We start from the raw sequence: 22,515 nt of genomic DNA on the forward strand, positions 1-22,515 counted from the left end.
CACAAAATCATACTGGAATAAAAAATCCTGCACTTGACGTTTACCATTTTGTGTGACTCATCAGTTTTGGTTCTCATGTCTGCTTCCCTTGTTATTGGTCAGAAAGGTTTGTGTCTCTCTGTTCCTGTTTATGGCTTCCTCCTTTTCTTAATATCCCCCTTTGTGTTGAGAAAGTCCCTGATTAAACACCTTAAAGGAGCAGACATTCTTCTTCCACAGATTCTTACAAGTAGCACGATTAGCAAGATTGATTAAATTACCGTAACTGTGTTACAAAGAAATATGGAACAGAATGTAGCAGAAAACATGAAAGGAAATGTTTATTTTTCAGTTATACAAATAAAAAACCATCCCCATAGCTGTACTTGAAATAAGACTAACAGTGTCAAATGTGATAATTCTGAGAGAGTATGTATCAATACTTTAAACAACAGAAATTGTATGATATACACTCAGTAGCAACAGTACTTTCCTTTATCTACATTTACAACAATTGTGCTTTTCCTTACACAAAGTAACAGTGCTCTTAAAAATAAATAATGTGCAATTTCAGAGTTCCATCCTGAAATATGCTAATCTAGATCCCCATCTAAATCCTGGACATGTCTCTCCCAGGAAAGTCACTGCAAAGAGTGCTTAGCACTTTGCTAGATCAATCACTAAAAAAAGTACTGAACCTGCACCTGTTTATCTTCAAATTGCAATTAGAGAAAATGTATTGGTCTCAAACATGTTGCTTATATTGTCTAACAAAAGAATGATACAGTCGTTACTACACATCAGACTCAGATTTTAAAGGTTCAGTAGATCTTATATCTGGAGAGTGGCTCAGAACTGTGGAAGAGAACTGTCCCAAAGCTGGAATGTTAACAATCAAACATTTATCTATTACTTGTATGAAATGTGAAGGACTGTCACAGAAACATTAACATGTATCTTAATAAGCAATTTACAATCAATTTATCTGAATGAAGTTGTTTAATGCAAAGCTACCATAACCTTTGGAAAAATAGACACATTCTGCTGTCTTGATTTAGTTTCCAGTTCTTATTTTTAATGTACATTTAGGAACTACAGCAGGCAATTGATATAGCTGATGAGAGGATAAATTTGAGGAACACTCTGAACACAACTGATTGGCATTTCAGTTGCTCCTCACCAGGGCAGATAACATTCTAACATTAGGGATCTTTCTTTTTATCCTACTACTTTGTATTAGTTGCTGATAGTGTTGGATTATAAAAGTGGTAATTATAATATAAACCGATTATCTGCTCTGTGCTGTTGGCAGCAGAGGTGTAAAGATAAACAACATAAATCATAAGGCAGCTATGAAGTCTTAAGCTGTTGACTGCTAACCAGTAAAGGACCACAAAATGAAATCTGTTCCACCTCAAAGTCTCTAAACAGCAGTTAAAACTTTGCTGCAATGTCCTGGGTCACCTTTAGGGAAAAAGTCACACAGCGGAAGTAATCTGTTTTTCCATTTGGTTCTGGGGTGGCTTAACAGAAATGCTCCAAGAGCCCCAGGAAGTATAAGGGAAAGATAAGAAGGGTGCCTGCAATGAATCCATTGCTACAGCTTCCCAGCTGTAGAATGCAAACATCAAGGAAAGTCCTCGGCATGTGTCACCTCAGGTCACCTTAGACCAAGCAGTAACTGGTGGTCACAAACCATCTCAAAACAATTTGTAGCACAACAAACCCCACACCAAAGAGCCTCCCAGAATCTTTGGGCTCCACATGGACACAGGTCTTATACAAGAACAATAGCGTAAAATTACCCTTAGTCCTTGTGAAAACCTACACAAAGACTACAACTGTCACTTGTCTCAGAGAATAGTTTGAGACCCATCCCCCACTACAACACACCTCAGCTCAGGATAAAGTGAGGCAGGTGAAAGAAGAGGTGTATTGGTGTGGAGTCCCATGGTTTTGGTAAGGAGGCACACACAGGTGCTGCCTTAAGGGGAGAGTGCTGTGAGAAGGATGAGTGTGGATGACAGTGGAATGCCCTGAGCCTATGGCTCAGTGTCCAAGAGCGCAGTACTGAAGGTAGAAAGCCTGCAGAAGATGAGGTTAAGGCCCAGTTTTGAGGAGGTATGGGAAAACTCTGTTGTCTTTGAAGCAGGTGCTACTGTCACGTCTTGTGCCAAACCAAGTCAGAGAAATTTAGTGATAGGGTAAAAATCTGGACTCTACGGCTTTTGTACTGAAGTTAACTTCACTTGCAGAAAATCAAAAGTGAAGCATGCAAAACCAAGGCCTAGGCCAAGGTTTAATTTGTCTGCTGACTTTTAAAGGCAAATTCTCTCAGCTACCTATTTACATTATATTCTTTTCATGTATTTGTTTGCAAAAATATTTTTTTTACTGCTAAGGAATATGAGAATCCCCATTGACTTTTCTGTCAGATACATAATCAATTGGCATACTCAAACTTTCCACAGGTGAACAAAACCACCTGTCAGTTAATATTTTAGACTACTTGAGCATGAGGTTTATTGATGCCCTGACACTAGAGAGAAGAAAAGACACTCCCAGAAGATAAAGTTGAGCAGCTGTTTCTCTGAGCCTCTGAGAGACTGGCAATCTGTGAATTCTTTATTTAAACAGCAATTTTGTCAACGTATATGAAATATGCTTTAGAAGATCAACAGTAGCAAAACCCTAACAGCAAGAACAGGAATATGCTCACCCTTCACTGAAAAAAACCCCTTGTATTAAAATGAAGGTGTACATAGTAAACACATAGCATCCTCTGGTTTATCAACATCAAATTAAACACATTCCGGTCTGCATGGCTGTTTAGTTCCTCATGATGCCTTGGTTTCAGCGAGTTTCATGTTAGGATCGCTTACTGCACATTAGCATGTGGTCAAAGTAAACTGTCCTAAGTACAAGGGTCTGGTGAATAAGGAAAGCTGTTACTGTGTTTTACATATAACAGAACTGACTCTTTACTTCCTGTAATATTTGACTGCAAGGCACTGATTTAGCTACCAAATTTGCATAATCCCAGATGTCCAATCATGCATGATGAAATACATGAACTTAAGAGAAGAAAATGGGTAATAATGAGCATTTTCCGCTAGTAAATGTTTGTGAGAGTGGTAAAACATATGAAATTGCTCAAACTAATTAAAAATTCAGTAGATACACTGAATATCATATTTGGAGACCAGGACCTAATGTAGCTCTGAAAACATAACAAGAAAATATCCACACATTATACCTGCATGCCTACTCCTTAGCCAAGCATAACAGGAAAGATATGAAACCATGATGTTGCCTATTCATGTGCTCCTTTAGCACTAAAATACATCACAGGATCACAAGTTTTGTTTCTTAATGTGCCCTGTATTGACACTCCACCCTCTCCTATGCTTGTGTAATTTCTTGTTTACTTTTTTTGGAAAGAAGGAAGTGAAAGAACTCTTGGGTTTTGTTTTTTTTTTTTTTTTTTTTTTTTTTTTTTTTTTTTTTTTTTTTTGTTTTTTTTTTTGGTGTTTTTTTTTTGTTGTTGTTGTTTTTTTTTTGGGGTTTTTTTTTTTTTTTTAAATGAACAAGACTGATGATCAAAAAACCAACCGTGAGATAATGTGTTATTTCAGTCAGTTACATATCAGAACATCTAGATAATACAAGAGGTATATTAAATAAAGAGATAATTTAACAGCATTAGAAGTTTAAAAGAACTGTATGAGCTACATTTTTTTCAATTAATTGGCTAGGTATTTTCTTTCCCTTTAGTTCCACTGTCACCTGAGTTTCTTCAGACTTTTTCTTTCCACCAAGAATAAGACTGTATATATATATGTATATACTTGAATGCATGAAGTAATTTCTTTACTTGTTCATATTTTTCTGAAGAATACTATATGTGAAGTCTGTAAAGAGACTTTGATTTGAGATGCTTCAAAAATATAAATAACAAAGAATATGTTCCTTTAAGCAGCAAAGAAACATAAATCAACACCATTTTTCTCCAAGATAAGGTAAAAATGTGTATAAAAGTAATCTTTGGCACTGAAAACAAGGGCACCCTCTTGCATTTCTTCAAATCTATATAGAAGAGGAAAACTTTTAAGTCAGATCAAAATGGTATCTGTGTGGTTTCATGTAATGGATACTGACAACAGTAGCTAGAAAAACAATTGGTATGTTAAGGACTGTGTGACAGCAGGATAAAAGACTATAACACTTGATAAAATATTTTGTTCCACTCCACTCTCCCATGCTTACAAATCTTTTTTTTCCTTAAGACAATTCCATAAGATAAAAAATTTAATTACTCATAATATCCTTGAAATCTTGTCAGGGCTCCAAAACTTAAAAGCAACAAAACCCAACCAACGGCAATAAGAAAAACAGCAACAAAAGCTGAGGTTATAATACAATATCAGAAACAGTTCTCTGACTGAAGGCATTTACTGATTTTTTTGATTTTACAGACTTCACTTTCTCTACTCAAGTCCATCGTGATATTTTCTGCCAAAGCCTGATTTATTTACTCATGTAAATATTCCATCTACTGAGTATTCTTATGTAGGCTGTCTGACCACAGCTGCGAATTGGCAGGCTCTGTTTCTTCTTCAATTCGTGAATGTGTCATTGCATCCTGTAGACACTACTGAGCATACATTCAAGCTCTGTTCTTAGTGAAAGTGGCACTTGAACCCTTGCTGTCAAGATAGCTTAGTTATATAGCACTTCACAGGTATAATAGCTGGTTATATACTTCTGATGTAAAACGTTCCTCCAATGACTTAGTGGGTATTGAAACAAAGCCCCACTGTGGTCCCATTGCCATTTCACAACATCTTTATGATGAGGTCTGTATTCTGTATTTATTGTACAATACTTGTGCTTTATTGCTGTATGCATTTCCCTGTTGTTAATTTAAGTGCTCCTCTATTATGTAATACATACAATGTTTTAAACTCTAATGGCATCCTATGAGGACTGGCATTAGAAAAGTACCGATACTTCAGATCATCATAATAGTGATACTTGACTGGTTTTCCATGTAAATCCTTTGGGAATGGCCAAAATCCGTACAGGTAAATTTCATCACAAAATCTGGTAGCAAGTGTATACATGAGAAGACCAGTGCTGGGTCGCTTAATGTGGACCTTGTTTGTCAGCCAATAGCTGCAAAGAAAGAAAAAGTGCATTAAGAAACTCATATAACTTCATGTGAACAAATCCTGTGAACTTATTTTACCTACTATACATTCATGTTACACTATAAAAAGGTGAAAGTCTAATTTTCTCTAAACTGAGATCATAATGACACTGTTCTAGTGCACCTTTATTCCTCCTAGAAGAGGTTAAGGAAGACCTTAGCACAGCGCTGGAAAAAAACTGGCCAACTGAGAGACTTAGTTCAGGCTTCAGTTCCAGCACAACATCATGTCTGCAGCAGCTAGAAGACTGCAGCTAACCTCCTCAGCCAGATCAGGGAAAATCTGACCTGTTGTGGTATCCAATTCACGTGATCAAGTGAATCCTATGCTGAGTATTTGATTGGTCTGGTGGTTACTTCACAGATTGCTTGTCTAAATAGAAAGCAAATGGAAATGATAAATGTAAGTTAAGAATGTAACTTTCAGAAGTCAGTAGAAGAGAAGCTCGATTTACTTCCTTGTGATTAAACACATAAAACTACCTGTTGTTAAAGGTAGTCTCCAGAATAGCAAAACCTTACACTACTGCTTTTTAGAAGGTTTTGTTTTGTACTCAAACATTCACTGACTGAGGTTACAGGACAGTTTTCCTGAGCCAGTACCAAGAAGTCTGGTTATGGCTTTAAAAGCACTAGAGAGTTTTCAACAACACAAATGGAAACTTAACTGGACTCCAGCATGTAGCTCATGTTGGTACCCTCAAAGTCTGTCACCAACATTGTTCTACATCTCTAATCTTTAAAATCAGAACGTCATTAAAACAGTGCTAGCTATTGCTGGTAAAACACTTCTCCCAAGTCTGATTCAATAGAAAGTACACTAGTACTTGATGAAAATAAAAAAGGTCACTTAGATTCTTAAACCTGGTCATTCTCTTGACTCAGACAAACAACAGCCATGCACACAGCTGTACTGATCGGACTGTGGAAATGTGTGACTGCAAGTAAGGGAAGTAAGTATGACTTAGCATTACCACACAAATATAAAACCATTGCAGTGTGCCACTGTACTCTTAGCTGTAGGCTGTGAATTGCTTCTACCGCAGTCTAGGAAGAAGGTCAAGTGAGATAAGCTTCACCAGATCAGAGTTAGCCTTGCTTTAAATGGGATTTCAATAAGGCTGAAACTTAAAATTATACATCCAGAGTTCTATAAAGGCATTAATGATGTAGCAGGAGGAATGTCCCACCCCCCAGTATGAGACAGGACAGCAAAACGATGCCTTTAATCAAAGCTTAAAGTATGTTAAAAGCACGAGATAATATGCAACAGTTAAATAACCATCGCACTGAAACTGGCCTTTTCAGGCTCATTCTTTGCCAAAACCATAGCTTTGAATTATAGACAGGTAAGCATGTAAAAGCTAGTTTGGTATTGTTGGTAGGTTCTTTGGCTTTCTTTGTTCAGCTGGGTTTTTTTTGGGGTTTTTTTTTTTGGTTTTGTTTTTTGTTTTTTTTTGTTTTTTTGTTTTTTTTTTAATTTTTGTTTGTTTGCATTATACGTAAGTTTATTTTTTGAAAGCTGAAGGACCCTGCAAGCAGAAAACAGTTCTGAGCTGAGTAACTGCTTCTCCAAAGCCAGCATAGGGTATGACTCAGAATTTTACTTGGCTATAAAAACAGGATGTTAAAAAGCATATTTAAGGAGTGAATGCAATTGGGAATGGGTACATCTACAAATGACACATGCATATATAATTTTTATTGTCTTCATAAACACAATTTTTTAGACATAACATGCTAAGCAGTTTTCACTCTGATAAACTGCAACTCTAAGATACAATATACCAAAGGAGGGACTCCATTCTAGAAAATATATGTTTATTTATGGAAAAGTTGCTGAAGAAAGAAATCTGAACACTTTTAGCATTTCATATCACAGATACAGCAGAACAGATTAAAAGCTAATTACTTAATTCTTGTAGAAACTGGTAACTGTCTCATGAGAAGTTGGTGCTTTAATCTCATGGAGTCATCCATCTAACATGAGTGTTTCTAGCCATACAGCAGTCAAAACTGATGCATCTGGTACTACAGGCTACAACTACTATCATTCCAGCTGAATTTCAACCTTCCAGGAATAGGATGCTCATGGCAGAAAATTAAATTAGTAAACAGGTAAATATTTGAAAAGGACACTACATCTTACTAATGCATTTCTGACCAGAAATAAGTATGTAATGAAGAAATAAGATGCAATGAAGACCCTCTTACAATTTAAGAGTATAAAAGGATATATTCTCTTCTGTTTGTCATATTCAGGTATTATACAAACCAGAAGTCTAACTATTTGTTATTTCTTAAAATCAAAAAGATACCCAAACTCTCTTTCTATATATATAATGCAAATGTAGTACTTGAGGTAATTACTATAAAAATTTTGTAACTTGGGATCAATTATACTTCAGATTTAAAAAAAAAATAAAATAAAAACAACAAATAAAACAGTTGGAGGCACTTGGTGATCTAGGCCGATGTTTCATAAAGATAATTTATCTCTGCAAATTCCTGGCTCCCAACGTTTGCTTGAATTAATAGAATTGTCAAGTGGTGACACAAATCTCAAGCAGTCTTTGTAATTTTTGTTCTGAAAGATATGTGTAAACTTTTCAGTTGCTCAGGTACCTGTTCTAATCTCAAGCTTAGTTAAGGCTGATTAGGGGTGATTGATGTTCTAGATGCTTTAAGCAATATGCATCTTTATACCTGTTTTTAGTTTCTGGAGTTTTATTACAGCTTTAATTTAAAGCATAAAGATACTTTCCCAATATACTTTTCTGGGATGCACTCATTTTCTGTTTAACTAAGATTACATCATGAAAGAAGCAACTAACTATAGAACCAAATGAGAATCTCTCTTGTTTCTCATAACTAATCTCTAGATTTACACCCATGACCAAATCCTGATTTTCTAGCTGGATACAGCATCAGTCCTTAACTGACAGGACTTGGTGGATCTCACCATGTTAGAAAATAGTCATCACTATGAAGTCTGAAACTGGCCATGCAGTGCACCACCACTTGTTTTCTTGATGTCTCACGCTAAAACAACTTCTTTGTAGGGCCTGAAGGCTGAATTTATTGAAGATTAGTGAATGTGCCAACGCATAAACATTATTTAATTCTATAATTTCTGTGACTTGAAGCTGAGTAGCTTGAATTTAAACAGATCTCACTTCAATTTACTTTATATGGCTGATGGTAATATAGTAAAGACATTGGCAAGATACCACGAATTTCAATTTATGCTCAAAAGTTAAAAGTAATCTCTAGGGGTAAGTGAAAAACAGCACAAATAGAGAGTATGTTGAACAATCTGCAATGAAAGGAAGGTCAGGCCAGTACTTAGGTCCATGTATTTGCAGTTTATAAAATGGCTGTTAATAAATCCCATGTTTGCAACAGGTAACTAAAAAGCCCTGTAATGCACTGTAAGAATAAGGGTCACCCTGCTGACAGCAGGGGACTGCTAAAAATGCCTCTTCCATGAAAAGAAGCGGTATTTGAGCAGGTACTGGTTCCTGTAACAATGTCCTTGTGCTCCTACTATCATTCTATCTATTTTCACCTCAGCTCCTCATGCCAAATCCAAGCATCTCTGCCTTCAAAACTTCTTACCCACTTCAGACATATTAGGTAATGAGTTATGGCCACATGTCTAAGAACACTTTCACACAGTCCACTATGGATCTCTCTTCCAGAGTCCTTTCTTTTTACAGAGCATACACATTTCAAATAGATTTCACATTATTTTAAAATTGAACAATGATGTCTTGCATGTTTTCCTGTATTTTACATTAAAAATGAAAATAATCAAAGACATTTTTGGTATTTCTATTAGTAATAGAAAGAAATATTGTCAATAATGGATTTTTGCCAGCATTATTCTAATACTTTCTGATGCTTTAAACATGCATGTTTTTTCCTTTCTTTTTATTGTTATTACCTTAATGAAACCTAGTTCTTGTATGCAGTTCCACACCATAAATAAAAGGCATGTTTTACAAATTCTGTATGTTAAAATGTGTTTTTGTCAAAGATCCTTCTTTGTCTCTACTAAGATACTACAGAAAAGCTATAAAAATTGATTTTTAATTGAGGCATTGGTACAAAACCTAAACTTCTCAGTAATAATGACTTTTAGAAGTATCATGAGATTATTTGTATTGGAAGGAATGTCAACAGACCTCTAGCAGATCTCAGTCCATTATCTTTCTCCAAGACGGGCTCCTCAGCCATTGCTGGCTGGCCCTGTGCTCCAGCCCAACCACCTTTGCAGCTCACTGTTTAGCTTGCTTCAGTTGGCAAACACTTTTTGTGCTTTAGGGGGCTCAAAAGTGCTTGAGTGGGAAACTCTGTCTACATTAAAAAAAAAAAAAAAAAAAAAAAAAAAAAAAAAAAAAAAAAAAAAAAAAAAAAAACCAAAACAACAAAAAAAAACCACCATGAAAAAAGTGAAAGTCTGTCTTGGTGAATATGAGATAAATAAATTGCCTTTAAAAATACTGAACCTGTTTCTACCAGATTAAAATATCACCTATTTTGACTATACAGTCAAATCCACCAGAATTTCACCTATATCTAGCAAGATATCCTCATATTTATAAAAATGGAATGTTCTACTATCAGCATGACTGCTGGAGGAATGTCAATTCAATAGCATGTTGCTACCTGATAATGACTTCTTGCAGCTATTGACAAAAAATAAATGAAAATAAACACATAAAACCATAGACATCTGCTTTAAAAATAGTTAGTTAAAATGATCTTCTAAGGAAACTCTATTACAATGACTAATACATTCAACAATTTATGCCAATCATGATTACATTATATGGATGGAAATATATAGAATTCAAATTACAATTGTTTATCCTGCTACTGAGGAATAGATGACTTCTGACTAAATTAAAACATGAGATATGCTTTCTCATGGCTGTACTCAAAGAATGAAGTGTTGTCTCAGACAAAATCAGATATGATGGGTTACATTCAAATACCAGGTAATATAGCGTACTTAGCATCTTTATTTTCCTTATCTACAAATTCCCTAAGATGTCATAGCATGAAGAGATTCAGAATCTGGTTGCATATACTTCAATGGATTTTGAATTCCTTGTTCTGGACAGGGCTGAATCTGAGGAAACATATATGTTTGAACTCTGAATAGCTTAAAAGATTATATACCGAGTTCTGTTTCTTGAGATATTCAAGCTGCTCTCCAAGCAAACCTACTTCACATACCTGGCTGTCACTGAAATTCTGTTCCTTTTACAGACAGAGAATATTTTTAAAAAGAGCTTTCTGAAAAATCATATATAGTATTTGAGAAGTTAAAATATTAACATTAATAGGAAGATAGGGAAAAAGGATTTTGAAAGATGATAAAACATCTCAATGTTACTCAAGAGTGTCTGTGTGAGAAGCTAGAGGATGTATATTGTCTTGATTACACTTCCTCAAAAAATACTTCAGAACAGGACAACACAGAGTAAAGCAACATATGCTATTAGAAGAATAAAGTAACTTCTGTATGAGGAGAGAATAGCTTGAAAAAGAGACAACTAGATGGGAAGACAGCAAAACAGTCCAAAATTATGAAATGGTAAAGGTGGCAAATAGGAATTTAATTACTACTTTAACAAAAGCATTGTAACATAATAAGTAATGGACTCAGTAAAGTAATTTATTAGTAGGTCTGAAATAAACAGATGTAAGTCCTTTTTACACAATATAACACTCAACTGGGAATTCAAGGCAATAGGATGTTTTGGATGCCATTGGCCAACTGACTAAAAAACCCACAACTTGTCAATGTTCATAAACCCAGTAGTGCTGATGAAACTCCTTCTCAAAGGTTTGCTAAGCTACTGGCGATGTATATATCACAGGATAATCTTTCCTCTGTTTCCAACTTTTCTTCTACGTTTCTGTGTTGGCATGACACCTGGCACTGGTAAGACTACAGACTAGAAAGGGATCTCTTAAATAGCCACTTTTATGTCCTTGGACCCAACATCTGTTTTCTAAAGAAAGTGTTAGGGTACATATCTTCCTCAAATTCAAAAAAATAATCCTTTCCTTGTGCTTTCTTGTCTTCAGTGGGATTAATCACACCCATGACAGGAACAACTCTTCAATTTACCCTCTCAATTTATGTGAATGTTTTAATTAAAATTGCACTATTTTTCCTTTTCTCACTGAGATATGCTTTTTGCAGAATGCTGCACAAGGAATCTAAAGTGTGAAATAATTAAGGTGTTAACAACAACAGAAAATGTGACAGCCAGCTCAAAAGCACTGCTGAGTGCACAAGATCTACGTGAAAGTTTTCAGTGTACAATATTTTCAAAAAGCATACATTAAAAACCTCTTTCATTAAAAGGAATAATGCACTTTATGAAGAGCTGAAACTCCATCAGAGCTCTACCCAAAAAGTCAAGATTCTGTCCTGATCTGATCTGCCTCTTTAGTAGTTAGAAATGCTCTCTGTTTTGAGCTGAATACATCACACTACAGGACAACAAGGGAAAGTAAAGGCTATGTGCTTATATTTCTAAGAAACTTGCAAAGAATATCCATCAATGTATTTTAAAAATTATTTAAGCCCTCAGGAATCCATTTACATGAAAAAGAGACCTGAACCTTTGCCAGCAAATATGGTTAGTCTTCTACTGCATAGAGACTGAAATGTCTACCTTTGCTTCAGTCATGAAAGTCATCAATGACACTCTAGCATAGTACATGCCTCTGCTAAAAGGTGTTGCTCACTCAACTCACACACAAAACCATTTTCAAGAGTGAAACATAGCTTAATTTTAGAATAAGTAATCTATAAATAATTTGGGATTACAGTTGCACTAGATGTGCACACAGACACATAGCAAAGGTGCAGAAAAACAGACCTGGAGTACATTCTACAGGCTTAGAAAGTAAAGAGAGAAACTTCTGGAGAAAAGGTTTTCCTTTCTGACAGATCAGCTCCTTACTGGAATATGATGGAAAGAGATAAGATCTTCCAGTGAGGTGTTCCATGGCTATCTTATTTCTGTGACATACTTGGACAATAACATATGCCTACTGTGCAGATAATGGAGCAAAATATAGAATTCTATGAATTTGAGAATCACAGAATTGATTCAGTTGGGAGGAACCTTTAAAGGCCAATTAATCCTCTCCCCTGGTTCTGGGCATGGACATACTTCACTAGACCAGGTTGCTCAAAGCTCCATCCAATCTGACCTTGAGCAATTCAAGTGATGGACCATCCACAGCCTCCCTGAACAACTTGTTTCAGTGTCTTAACACCCTCATGATAAAACTTTTCTGCATTCTGTCTAATCCAAACCTACCTTCTTTCAGCTCAAAACCACTGTCCATTGTCCTGTCTTGGAGAGATCGATTAAAAAGTCTCTCCCTCTCCAGTTTTCTTGTAGGCTCCCTTCAAGTACTGGAGGGCCACAATAAGGTGTCCCTGGAGTGTTCTATTCTCCAGGGTCAGCAAGCCCATCTCTCTCTGCCCTTCCTCAAAGGAGGGAATGCTCCAGCCCTCTGATAATTTCTGTGTCCCTGATCTGTACCTGCTGCAGCAGGTCCCTGTCTTTTTTCTGCTGAAGACTCCAGAGCCATATGCAAGACTCCAGTTGGGGTCTCAGCAGAGCAAAATTGGGCAGAATGAACTCCCTCGATTTGCTGGCCAGGGTCCTTTTGATGCAGCCCAGGATACAACTGGCTTTCTGGGCTGTGAGTGTATATTTACAGCTCATTTACATATGAAGACATGTTAATGTTTCCTTCAGGGTAAGAAATCCTAATCACTCAAAAAACATTTTCTAAAATCAATTTGTAAACTAGAATCTACGAGTGATAAACAGAAAGATTGCAACATTTTTTCTTTTACTCCACCCATAGACATTATAAATTAATGAACTGCATTCACAATTATAAAATGAAAATTAATGTGCCTTTGTGTGTAATTTCAAATCCATCTGGTTTTGATAAATACAAACTGAACCTGCATCAAGTAAACTATTTTTTGTTACACATTTGTTGAAAACTGCTAGCATTTCCATGCTTTTTAAAATTCCCTTCACAGTTCTAACAGCTATTTATTATATTGTATATTTTTATTTTTATTTTTTACAGGGAACCATTTAAAAATATAGAAATATTAAGGACTCAGATAAAATCTTAAAAATGTTAGAGAACATTTGAACAGTGTGACTGGTAGATGTTAAAATGGTGATCAAGAAGCACGCATGACTTTACGAGGATTTGAAATGTCAGATAGGAGATGTTTTTCGATGGTACATAAACAGTTAAATCTAAGTGAAATACAATATCTGTAGCAACATATAGTAGCAATGATAAAACACAAAAAAGAAAGTATCTGATAAACTAGTAAGAAATAGAACCATCAGGTTGAATATCAACTCTAAGCAGCTATTTGCCATAATTTTATAGTCCTCCTTTCTCCTTTGTTTCATTCTTTCCGCATAAAACCTCAGAATATAAACTATTTACCTATTATAAAGCACAGCTACGAAAGAAAAAACCTTGTCTGGAAAGTTGTGTGGGATTGCCATTCTAGAAAGCACACTGGACCCAATTCTAAGAAAACACTAATAAAATTTGGTAAAAAGAATGCAACTATATTTTAAATAAATAAGGCTACAAATGGTTTCAGAGGGAATCAGTGGCTTTTTTTCCTCTTGTATAGGTTGCAAATATTACTTCTTTTCTTCTCTAGAAAGGGTACTGGTATTAATTTGGATTAAACAGAAGCAATGAAGCAAAGGGATGATTCGTAATCAGACTGAAGATGGCACAACAGTATTCTTTTTGTTTTAAAAATCTGATTTTCAATTTTTTACTCAGTAAAATAAGATCACCTACCATTATTCCACACACAGAAACTTATGAAAAGGTGGGAGAAATAAGCTTGAAAGTAGGAAAAAGTGTCAGACAAAATCCCCATCCTAGATTGCAAGGCAAGATGTATTCTATTTGCCATCTGTTGGAGGTGTGGCAGTTGTCTTCTGTTAACTGGGCAGTTTTCTTTATCTCTTCCACAAACCAATCCTCCCCCCAGGGAGACATTTGCTGTTAATGGCCTATTGAATGTCACTGCATGATTGATAAAAGCTACAGCATCCCATTGTGAGATGCTCTGCCCAGAGGGAGGAGCCAAACATTCCTAAGGCTGAACTTTTGGCACACCAGACTCAGCCTTTTCACTGGATTCCCAGAGGAACAGCTGGGTTTTTTTCCACTGGACCTTCAGAAGAAGACTACACCCTTCTGCAAGATCACTGCTCCAATAGAACCACATCTGGCACTCCAGGAGGACTGCAGCCCTTCCAATTTAGACTGCTACCAACACCCTAACCAAAAAGGTGTCAAGTTTTATTCTGACTCTGTGGGTGGTTTTTCTTTTGTATTATTACATGTGTTTTGTTTTGTTTTTTTTTTTTTTCCTTTTCCTAATAAACTGTATTTCTGACTGAGTTTCTCACTGGTTTTGCTTTCAAACCAGAACACCCCCAAATATGTAGTGTACAGAAAAGCTTCGGCATTTCCTAACAGCAACATGAAAAGGCAGTTACAGGAAAGAGATATTTTCAGGTTTTAGGACATTTATAGCCTAAGCTTATATTTTGGCTCATGTTCGTGCTGGGTCTGTTCTAAAAGTAGACACCTCCATTGAAGAAAAAGTTTGGCTGTGAGTGGTAACAACTGCTAGAAAGAATTCCTTTGCTCTCCACTCATTTTCTAGGGTGGCACATGGGTGCTGTTCCCTACTACTGGAAAATTTTATGGACCTAGAGGTTGATCCAGACCAGCTATGACAGCTGGTGGATTTCCTTGGCAGGGATTTTGTCCATGGCATCAGGAAGGTTGTTATCAGTAGCCATCCTCAAGCTGAACGACAGCAACACAAGCCCACTCTGTGACCTCTTGTGTTTCTGGAGCTGAACTGAGAAATCTGAACCCAAGAGTATAACCCACCTGACCCACAGGGGCAGCTCTAATAGGCAGAGATCAGGCAGGATGATAAATAAACAGCCTATTTTCTATCAGCCATATTTCCTTCCTGAAAGTGCCCTTATACTTCTCAGAGTAGCTATTCAAGCCTCAAAAAGACTATTGAAGAAGTCCCTTGACAGGAAACCTTGATAATGGCCTGAGTCAGCAAAGGTACCACAGCCAAGAAATGAATTTGACCCACAGTGCGCACAGTAAGTTGGTTATACAGAACCAATGCCACTGGGTATGTAAAACCAATTGTTCATACTAATCTAGAACTTCTGTGTTTTTGTCAAAGTGTGTCCTGGCATTCTGACTTTTTCTGGGAATTGGTGAGGGCATAACAAAAATTACATTATATTCTACTAAAAATTACCACAAAGAAAAAAAAAATCTGTCTCCCATGCCAAAGACAGACAAATTGAATGAAAGAGGAATTTGGTTTGTAAAAAGAGAGCAACTGATGGGATAAAATTCTTCAACTGTATTAGTGAAAGCTTGTCTGGGAAAGCCATGTCAAATTAAGAACATGGAAAAATCTTCAGTTGGAGCAAAAATATAACAAATTCAGTTTAAGGATAGTAGACTAAAAAAGAACTATGTAACCTTAGTGCACAGTTGTAAAAGTTATGTGCACCAGAGTGACTGGGGACATTGCTAAGTGCTTTGAAACACACAGGTAACTTCAGATTAAATTAATAAAATACAGATTTCAGAAACTTACATTTATTTTTAATATTTTATGACACAAAATTCATAATAAAAAGTATTAATTATTCATATTTTATGAAGGCATTACAACAGCTTATAATCAATTAGCATTTTTTCTATGAAAATTTGAACAGAATATTACAGGAGGGCTGTAATTAAAATTAGTAACTTGCCCTAATTCTAGCTTTCACTATTAGACCTAGTCTTTCCTACTGAGTGAATATCTGTTCTTAAGCTAATGGCTAATGAATATATTTCTGTAACAGAAAAAAATCCTATCTAACTAATTTTCTCTCTTTTCAAAATAATTCAAATACAGGCATGTTCCGAAGAAAAATCTAATATATGAAGAATAAGAATAAAATGCAGGGTCCCCTATGCATAGTAGGGAATCAGGAAAATTATAATGGAAGGGCCCACTCAAATTGTTAAATTCTGCCTTTGATCCCTTCAGAATAATTCATCTGTTGCCTAGAACATCCATTCCACAGGTCTATATTCTTGAAAGACCATTTTCTAAAAAAAAAAAAAAAAATCATCATTTATATCACATGTTAAATCTACCTTTAAAAAAGAAAAAGCTTGGTAGGAAAAGTTGTGTTGAATTTCCATTCTGGGTCCAATACTAATAAAACAGTTATTAATGTAGGCAAAAGAAAACAACTCCATTTTAAGTAGGGCTACAAAAGAAAGATGATCCAGGATGAGTACTCTGCCCTCATCTGAAAACATTTAATTAATGGCACTGATACTGAAAGTAATATTGATAAGTGCAGCCTACAAATTAAGAATATGTTCAGGATGCTCTTTACTCACTGGACTACAAACAGTTTTAAACTGCTTTCAGCTTGTATCCAACTGCCCTATACAACTGAAGTTAATAATGCCTATCACCAGGTCTGGATACAGTAAAACAACATGTTCGTTGCTATGCTACTTGTTAGACATTTTGAAGTTCTTGAAGTTCTCTATATATATAAACATATATGAACTATATTGAAGCTCTATGTAACTTCAGTTATACAGAAGAAAATCTGGTCTGCTTTGATATAATAAAATATAATAATAATAATAATAATAATAATAATAATAATTTAACTGAAGTCTCCTATTTAGAGATTAGTACAGAAAATATGCATTACAGGACCTTAAATTTGATCAGTGAAATGAACCAGAGCAGATTATTCACTTATAAAAGCTATTGATTTTACTTTCTGTCTTGGAATGATTGATGATGATAGTCTATTCCATGACCCTCTGCTTTATGCCCAAAAATGCTTGCTGTATCTTTAAGGCCCAGGATTGGGTATGTGCAGGGCTGGGAAGGGGGAGCTTATGGGGGTTTTGATGGGCAGTTTTGAGGACTCACTGCACAGATGTTCCATGCCTCTGTAAGGTTTGGTTCTCTCTCTGTGAGCTTGGCTACCTTGGTTTGTTGGTGCAGGCAAAAAGCTTTTCCCTTCCCTGGCTCGAAGAAGTTGCAGTAGAAATCTTTCATCTGCCTTGAGGTGGACTCAACAGCTGCAGGTCTGAGAATGGAGTAGGACTGGCAGGAGCAGGGCTGCCCTGTTCCAGCCCCAAGCCTTAGGGAGCCAAGGGAGAGAAAACACACCAAGAGGCTCCAGAACAGTTTTTTTGCCTGCCATGACTGCTGTGGAGAGGAGGTCAACAGCAGAGAGCCACCAGGTTTTTGCCTCCTGCTGGAACTCTTCTGTGGAAGCTCCACTTCCCTCAGAGTGAAAGCTGGTGCTACCTTGAACCATGTGTTGGAAAGAGGTATTCCTCCAATATTTCATCCATTGTTCAGACATTTTTGGGTTTTCATTCCTCTGTGAGTGTGGGGCGGAACACGAGTTCTGATGGCTCAATGTTGTTTTTCTTCCTTGCACTGTAGGCATTTTGTTGTTAATAAAGTGTTGTTTTTTTTTTTTTCCCCTATTAGTATTAATTTTATATTGGTACAGGGGCATTGTTGAAACTCTTTAGAGGAGACAACTCTTTACAGTGCGTCCTCTCTTAAATTTGTCTCAGAAGTGAGACATCATCATAAACCCCATGGTTCTCATTGAATTAGCCAACTGATAGAGGCAGGTTTCGTACAAATAGAAGTATACTATTTCAGTAAATGGAGGAGGAAGAAGTTAGTCCTCTACCTCCAAAGGTTACACAAAACCTTTGACCAGTCAAAAACATTCACTGAAGCGTGCACAAGCATATGCTGAAGAATGTGTTTGAACCAAAACAATTTGCTGCATCACAACTTCCTGTGGAACTCAAAGTGGCAGATTGCCTTACAAAAAACATAAAATATGAAAAGCACACTTAAACAATACAGAGGAGTCCACACACCAAAAGACCAGTGTCTTTAAAGAACGAATGAATGCTCATTGCTCACATCCTATTCCATTGTAGCTCATTGCAAACAATACCAACCAAAATGCCCGTTAAATGCAATGGGATGTGACTGGAGTTCTACCAAACCTATCAACTGGTTTCACAAGGACATGCAATACACAAAGGAAAAAAATGGTTTTAGTCACTTCTACAATCCATCAAAAACAAATATATGACACCTATCTGTAAGGCTTCAGACCCCATTACTGATTTTACAAGCAATAACTTCCCAAGAGAAATTTCAAAAGTAAGAAGATTAATGGATGTTTTTACTCCACAAAGATTTTCTGTCTTTAGCTTGCTTTCTGATGTAACAGCCTTCTGCATCATCTTCTCTTACAACTATATACAAGAGAAGTGTAAAGAAAAATGACAAAAGACTTTGCCATTATGGGCTAGTATTAAAAAAAATTAAAACATGTCCTCTGCATTGGACAACTTGCTTAATTTTCTTTCTGTGGGTTTCACACACTTTAAATCTGCACTGCATCAATACAGGAATATAGTAGGTAGGTACCTACTATCTTTCACTTTATTACTGCTGTTATATATCAAATAAAGAGAAAAAGGAATCCTGAACCAAACCATATACCCACTGAAAGATTAAAACAATGCAAATTTAGAAAAGGAAAAAAGAAAGGCTGTGTAAATGCATTTAAAAGTATTTTAAAAGGAAATAGTTATCACTTTATGGGTCAAAACCTTTAAACAAATTCTGAGCTGTCTTCTGGCTACTTACAATATTATCTTTGTATATTGTCAGTGGCTTTACTAAGTTACCATCAACCATGCAACCAGCAGTCATTTGAAGTGAGATCTTCAGTCTGAATTCAAGCTACTCAACTTTAAGTCATCAGTGCTATAGAAATAGAGTGTGTTTACATATTGGCACATTTCCCAGTTATTTTGTGTCCAGAACTTGCTTTGCATATTATGAACAAGTGTCTTGGTTTGGAAAGACAGGTGTCTACTAAGGAAGGCAGAAGCCTCCCCTGAGATAGAAAAATGTAGACCCCTTCCCTCCGAATTGTTATAAATTTGAAATTAAGGGGGGGCTCTCAGGCAAAAATATGGGAGCAGGAATAACAGTTCTTTATTAGGGAAGAAAATAAAAAGGTAAAATAAACAATGCAGTGAACCAAAAACAACACTGACAGAGTCAAAATACAACCTAACACCCTGCTGGACAATCGGAATTGTGGCTGCAGTCCTCCTGGAGTGTCAAGTGTGGTTCTGTTGGAGCAGTGATCCTGTACAAAAGGGTGTTGTCTTCCTCTGAAGAGGCAATGGAAGAGGCAGCTGTTCCTCTGGGAAAACCCAGCACAGAAAAAGCTTTGCTGGTGGACCAGAATCTCAAGACTATATGCAGGTAGGAATGCTTGGTTTCTCCCTCTGGGCAGAGCATCTCCCAGTGGGATGTTATAGCTCTTATCAGTCATGCAGGACATTCAATGGCCCATTATCAGCAGATATCTCTCCGGAGGGAGGACTGATTGTGGAAGAGATAAGGACTTAACACAAGACAACACAAGACAACTGCCATACAGATGGCAAATGTATTCTATTTGCTTTTTTCAATCTGGGACAACGAGTTTATAGAATTTGAAAACAAAACCAGAAAGACAGATTTCTCTTTCACCTCTACTTCAGAGAATGATCATCATACCAAAATAGCAATAATGGCTTAGCAATTTCATGAGTTAACAAAAAGAGAGCTGAGGCATAATTTTGTGCTCTTCACCAGTCTTTATGTATTATCCTTGCTTGTGAGAAGCCTAATGTTCTTTTAAGAGAGTCATTTGGAAAAGATGTTTGCTACTAACATCTTCAGAGAGTTGACATTAACATATGCATGAACCAAATCTTCCTCTATCCATATCCTCTCAAACCTATTCTCTCTCTCCTGAATTCATCCAGTTCATTTTCTAATAGACTCCAGAGCCAGCAAGCATCACGCCTCTGGATCTGGAAATAAACAGAGCACAGGCAAATCCCACAGGATGTCCACACAACTGTTCCATACCCAGAAGATGGGAAGGAATCTAATGTGAAGTAAATTCAGTGATACTGCCGCTGAGTGACTAATAGTTCAAAATATCCAGTTTCCTACTGCCTCCAATTGGAAGAGCAGCCAAGAAAACATTCATCAAGATGAGCGTGAGAACTTTGTTTTGTGGATTTAGGAGAGGAAATACAAGAAAAAACTTCACAGAAAACTAGAGTATTTTGAATCTGTATTGTTTGTCAGGGCAAGGGGGTGGTGGTGTTCAGCCTCCTCAACAGACGTCTTCAAATATTCACCAGAAGAAGCACAGAAAAAAAAAAAAAAAAAAAACCAAGCTGTGCAAGGCTCTGGGAGTTAACTGACCTCTGCTTAATGCACCAACTACATGTTTAGGCCCAGGAGTCCTCTCTAATCCCTCCACAGATCCATGAGGTGGGATCCATAGCAGATCATCCTGCTGATCCTACTTTTGAGTTTGGTTGTCTGCCACCAGTAGAAGTATGATCTGGACTCTAACCCCAGCAGGCTCAGTTCCTGTTTGCCCACTGTTTAATCCATATTCAGTGACAGCTCTGCTACTGAGACAAGCCTCTAGACAGACACTTTCCACACCTCAGAGAGTATCATTTCATTTGGAAAGTATTACTACAAATAATCCTAATTAAATAGTTCAGCATTAAATCTGTGAAACATCCCCGGGGGAAACCCACAAACTACGGCAAATAAACTCCTCTTTGGAAAGTCATGACAAGCCCCTTGTAAGCAGCAGAAATCCCAACTGCCCCCAGTGATCTACGGGTCAAGCCTGCATTTTGTTTCCAGTGCCAGCATGCAGGATTTCTCTTTAGTGATTTTTAAATGACTGCTAGCTCTGCAAAGAAAGATAACATTGAGATTATTTTCTGAAACCTTCTTGTCATTGAGAGCTATGTAAACCACCTTTTTCCTACGGTGTTTCAATGCTCTGTCCATTATAGACTAAAAGGTGAAAAAGGCAAGGCCTCACCTGTAGAGTTCATGCCACACATGAATCTTTCTACGGCCTTGTTAGCCCATCTGTATGTTATATTTCATCTGAGGCTAAATAATTTGATACAAGCATAAACTGTGTTGGTTTCAGTATGACTGTGACAACCCATTTACTTCCCCCTCTGCCAATTCTGCTAGTGGGTGTGCCCACACTTACACTAAAATGAAAAAAAAAAAAAGGGAACAAAACCCTCCTACTTGTGAGCCTCCAAAATGTTCTGAAACCAGGGGCTGCACTTGTTTTTGGTATGGCCCTCTCTCAGATTCTTTTACCGGTCTTCCTTTCTTGCAAAAGAAAATGGTTACTCATTTGCTTTGGAAAGTCCCCTGTATCCCAGACGTAGACAATAAAGTACAAAAAAAATGTGAAATGAAAAAGCAAGTTTTAACAAAAACTTTGCTAACTCCATTTTCTTTGACTACTTCACTAAAGATATGATACAAAAATGCAAATTATGACACTTGCTTCCACTAAGTACAGACTAGAAAACATCAATAAGCTGTTTCTGCAGTGCTCATGAAGTATAGGAACTATAATATTTCTATACAGAAATATTGCTTTAAAAAGTTAGAAATGAAAGTAATTCTCTTTTACACATTATAGAAGTAACTATTATTTTCCTAATTTTTCCTATGGCCTATTAATTCACTTGTTGAAGACAGAAGGACAGAGCTCAGAAAAGGACTTCAATACAGCAGTGTTATAGTACTGAATTCCTAATGTGAATCCAAACAGCACTAACCTCCCACATATGTATAAATAGGTCCTCATGGCTACATATGAGGATAAGGATAAAGATAAGCTTAACACCTAAGAACAGGATTCACAGAAGCAACTTCTGTTGAAAGAGACACACAAGACACAATGGAGACAGACAGAGACTTCTGTCTAGAATGGGAAGGAAACGAGTACTGGTGAGAGACTTCAAATCTCATTCTATCCAAAACACAAGTACTACTAGCATCTACCTCAACTGTGGTGTGCCTTCCAACAGCAAAGGAGCACAGTCCAGATTTATCACCTAATGAATCAGTTGTTTTCTTTGAAAACATGTTCTGTTCTTAAAACATCACACCAGGCATGTCAGCACTGACCTAACCCTCACAAGGGTCTGAAACAGAGCAATGCTCACACTTTTTCTCATGTTCCAATTCTTTGATG

The 22,515-nt window shown here is 36.6% G+C and overlaps 1 protein-coding gene across 1 annotated transcript in view; it reads right to left on the reverse strand.

Moving 5' to 3' along the window:
* Window positions 1–295: 295 nt before the first annotated feature.
* The window catches only part of ST8SIA4 (ST8 alpha-N-acetyl-neuraminide alpha-2,8-sialyltransferase 4), a 55,266-nt gene continuing 33,046 nt past the window's right edge, over window positions 296–22,515 (reverse strand). The window contains exon 5 of the mRNA XM_053932171.1: window positions 296–5,154. Within this exon, the coding sequence (XP_053788146.1) occupies window positions 4,872–5,154 (283 nt within the window). The 3' untranslated portion in view covers window positions 296–4,871. The remainder of the gene's footprint in view (window positions 5,155–22,515) is intronic.

Source organism: Vidua chalybeata, chromosome Z (assembly GCF_026979565.1).
Source record: "Vidua chalybeata isolate OUT-0048 chromosome Z, bVidCha1 merged haplotype, whole genome shotgun sequence".
Classification (NCBI taxonomy): Eukaryota; Metazoa; Chordata; class Aves; order Passeriformes; family Viduidae; genus Vidua; species Vidua chalybeata.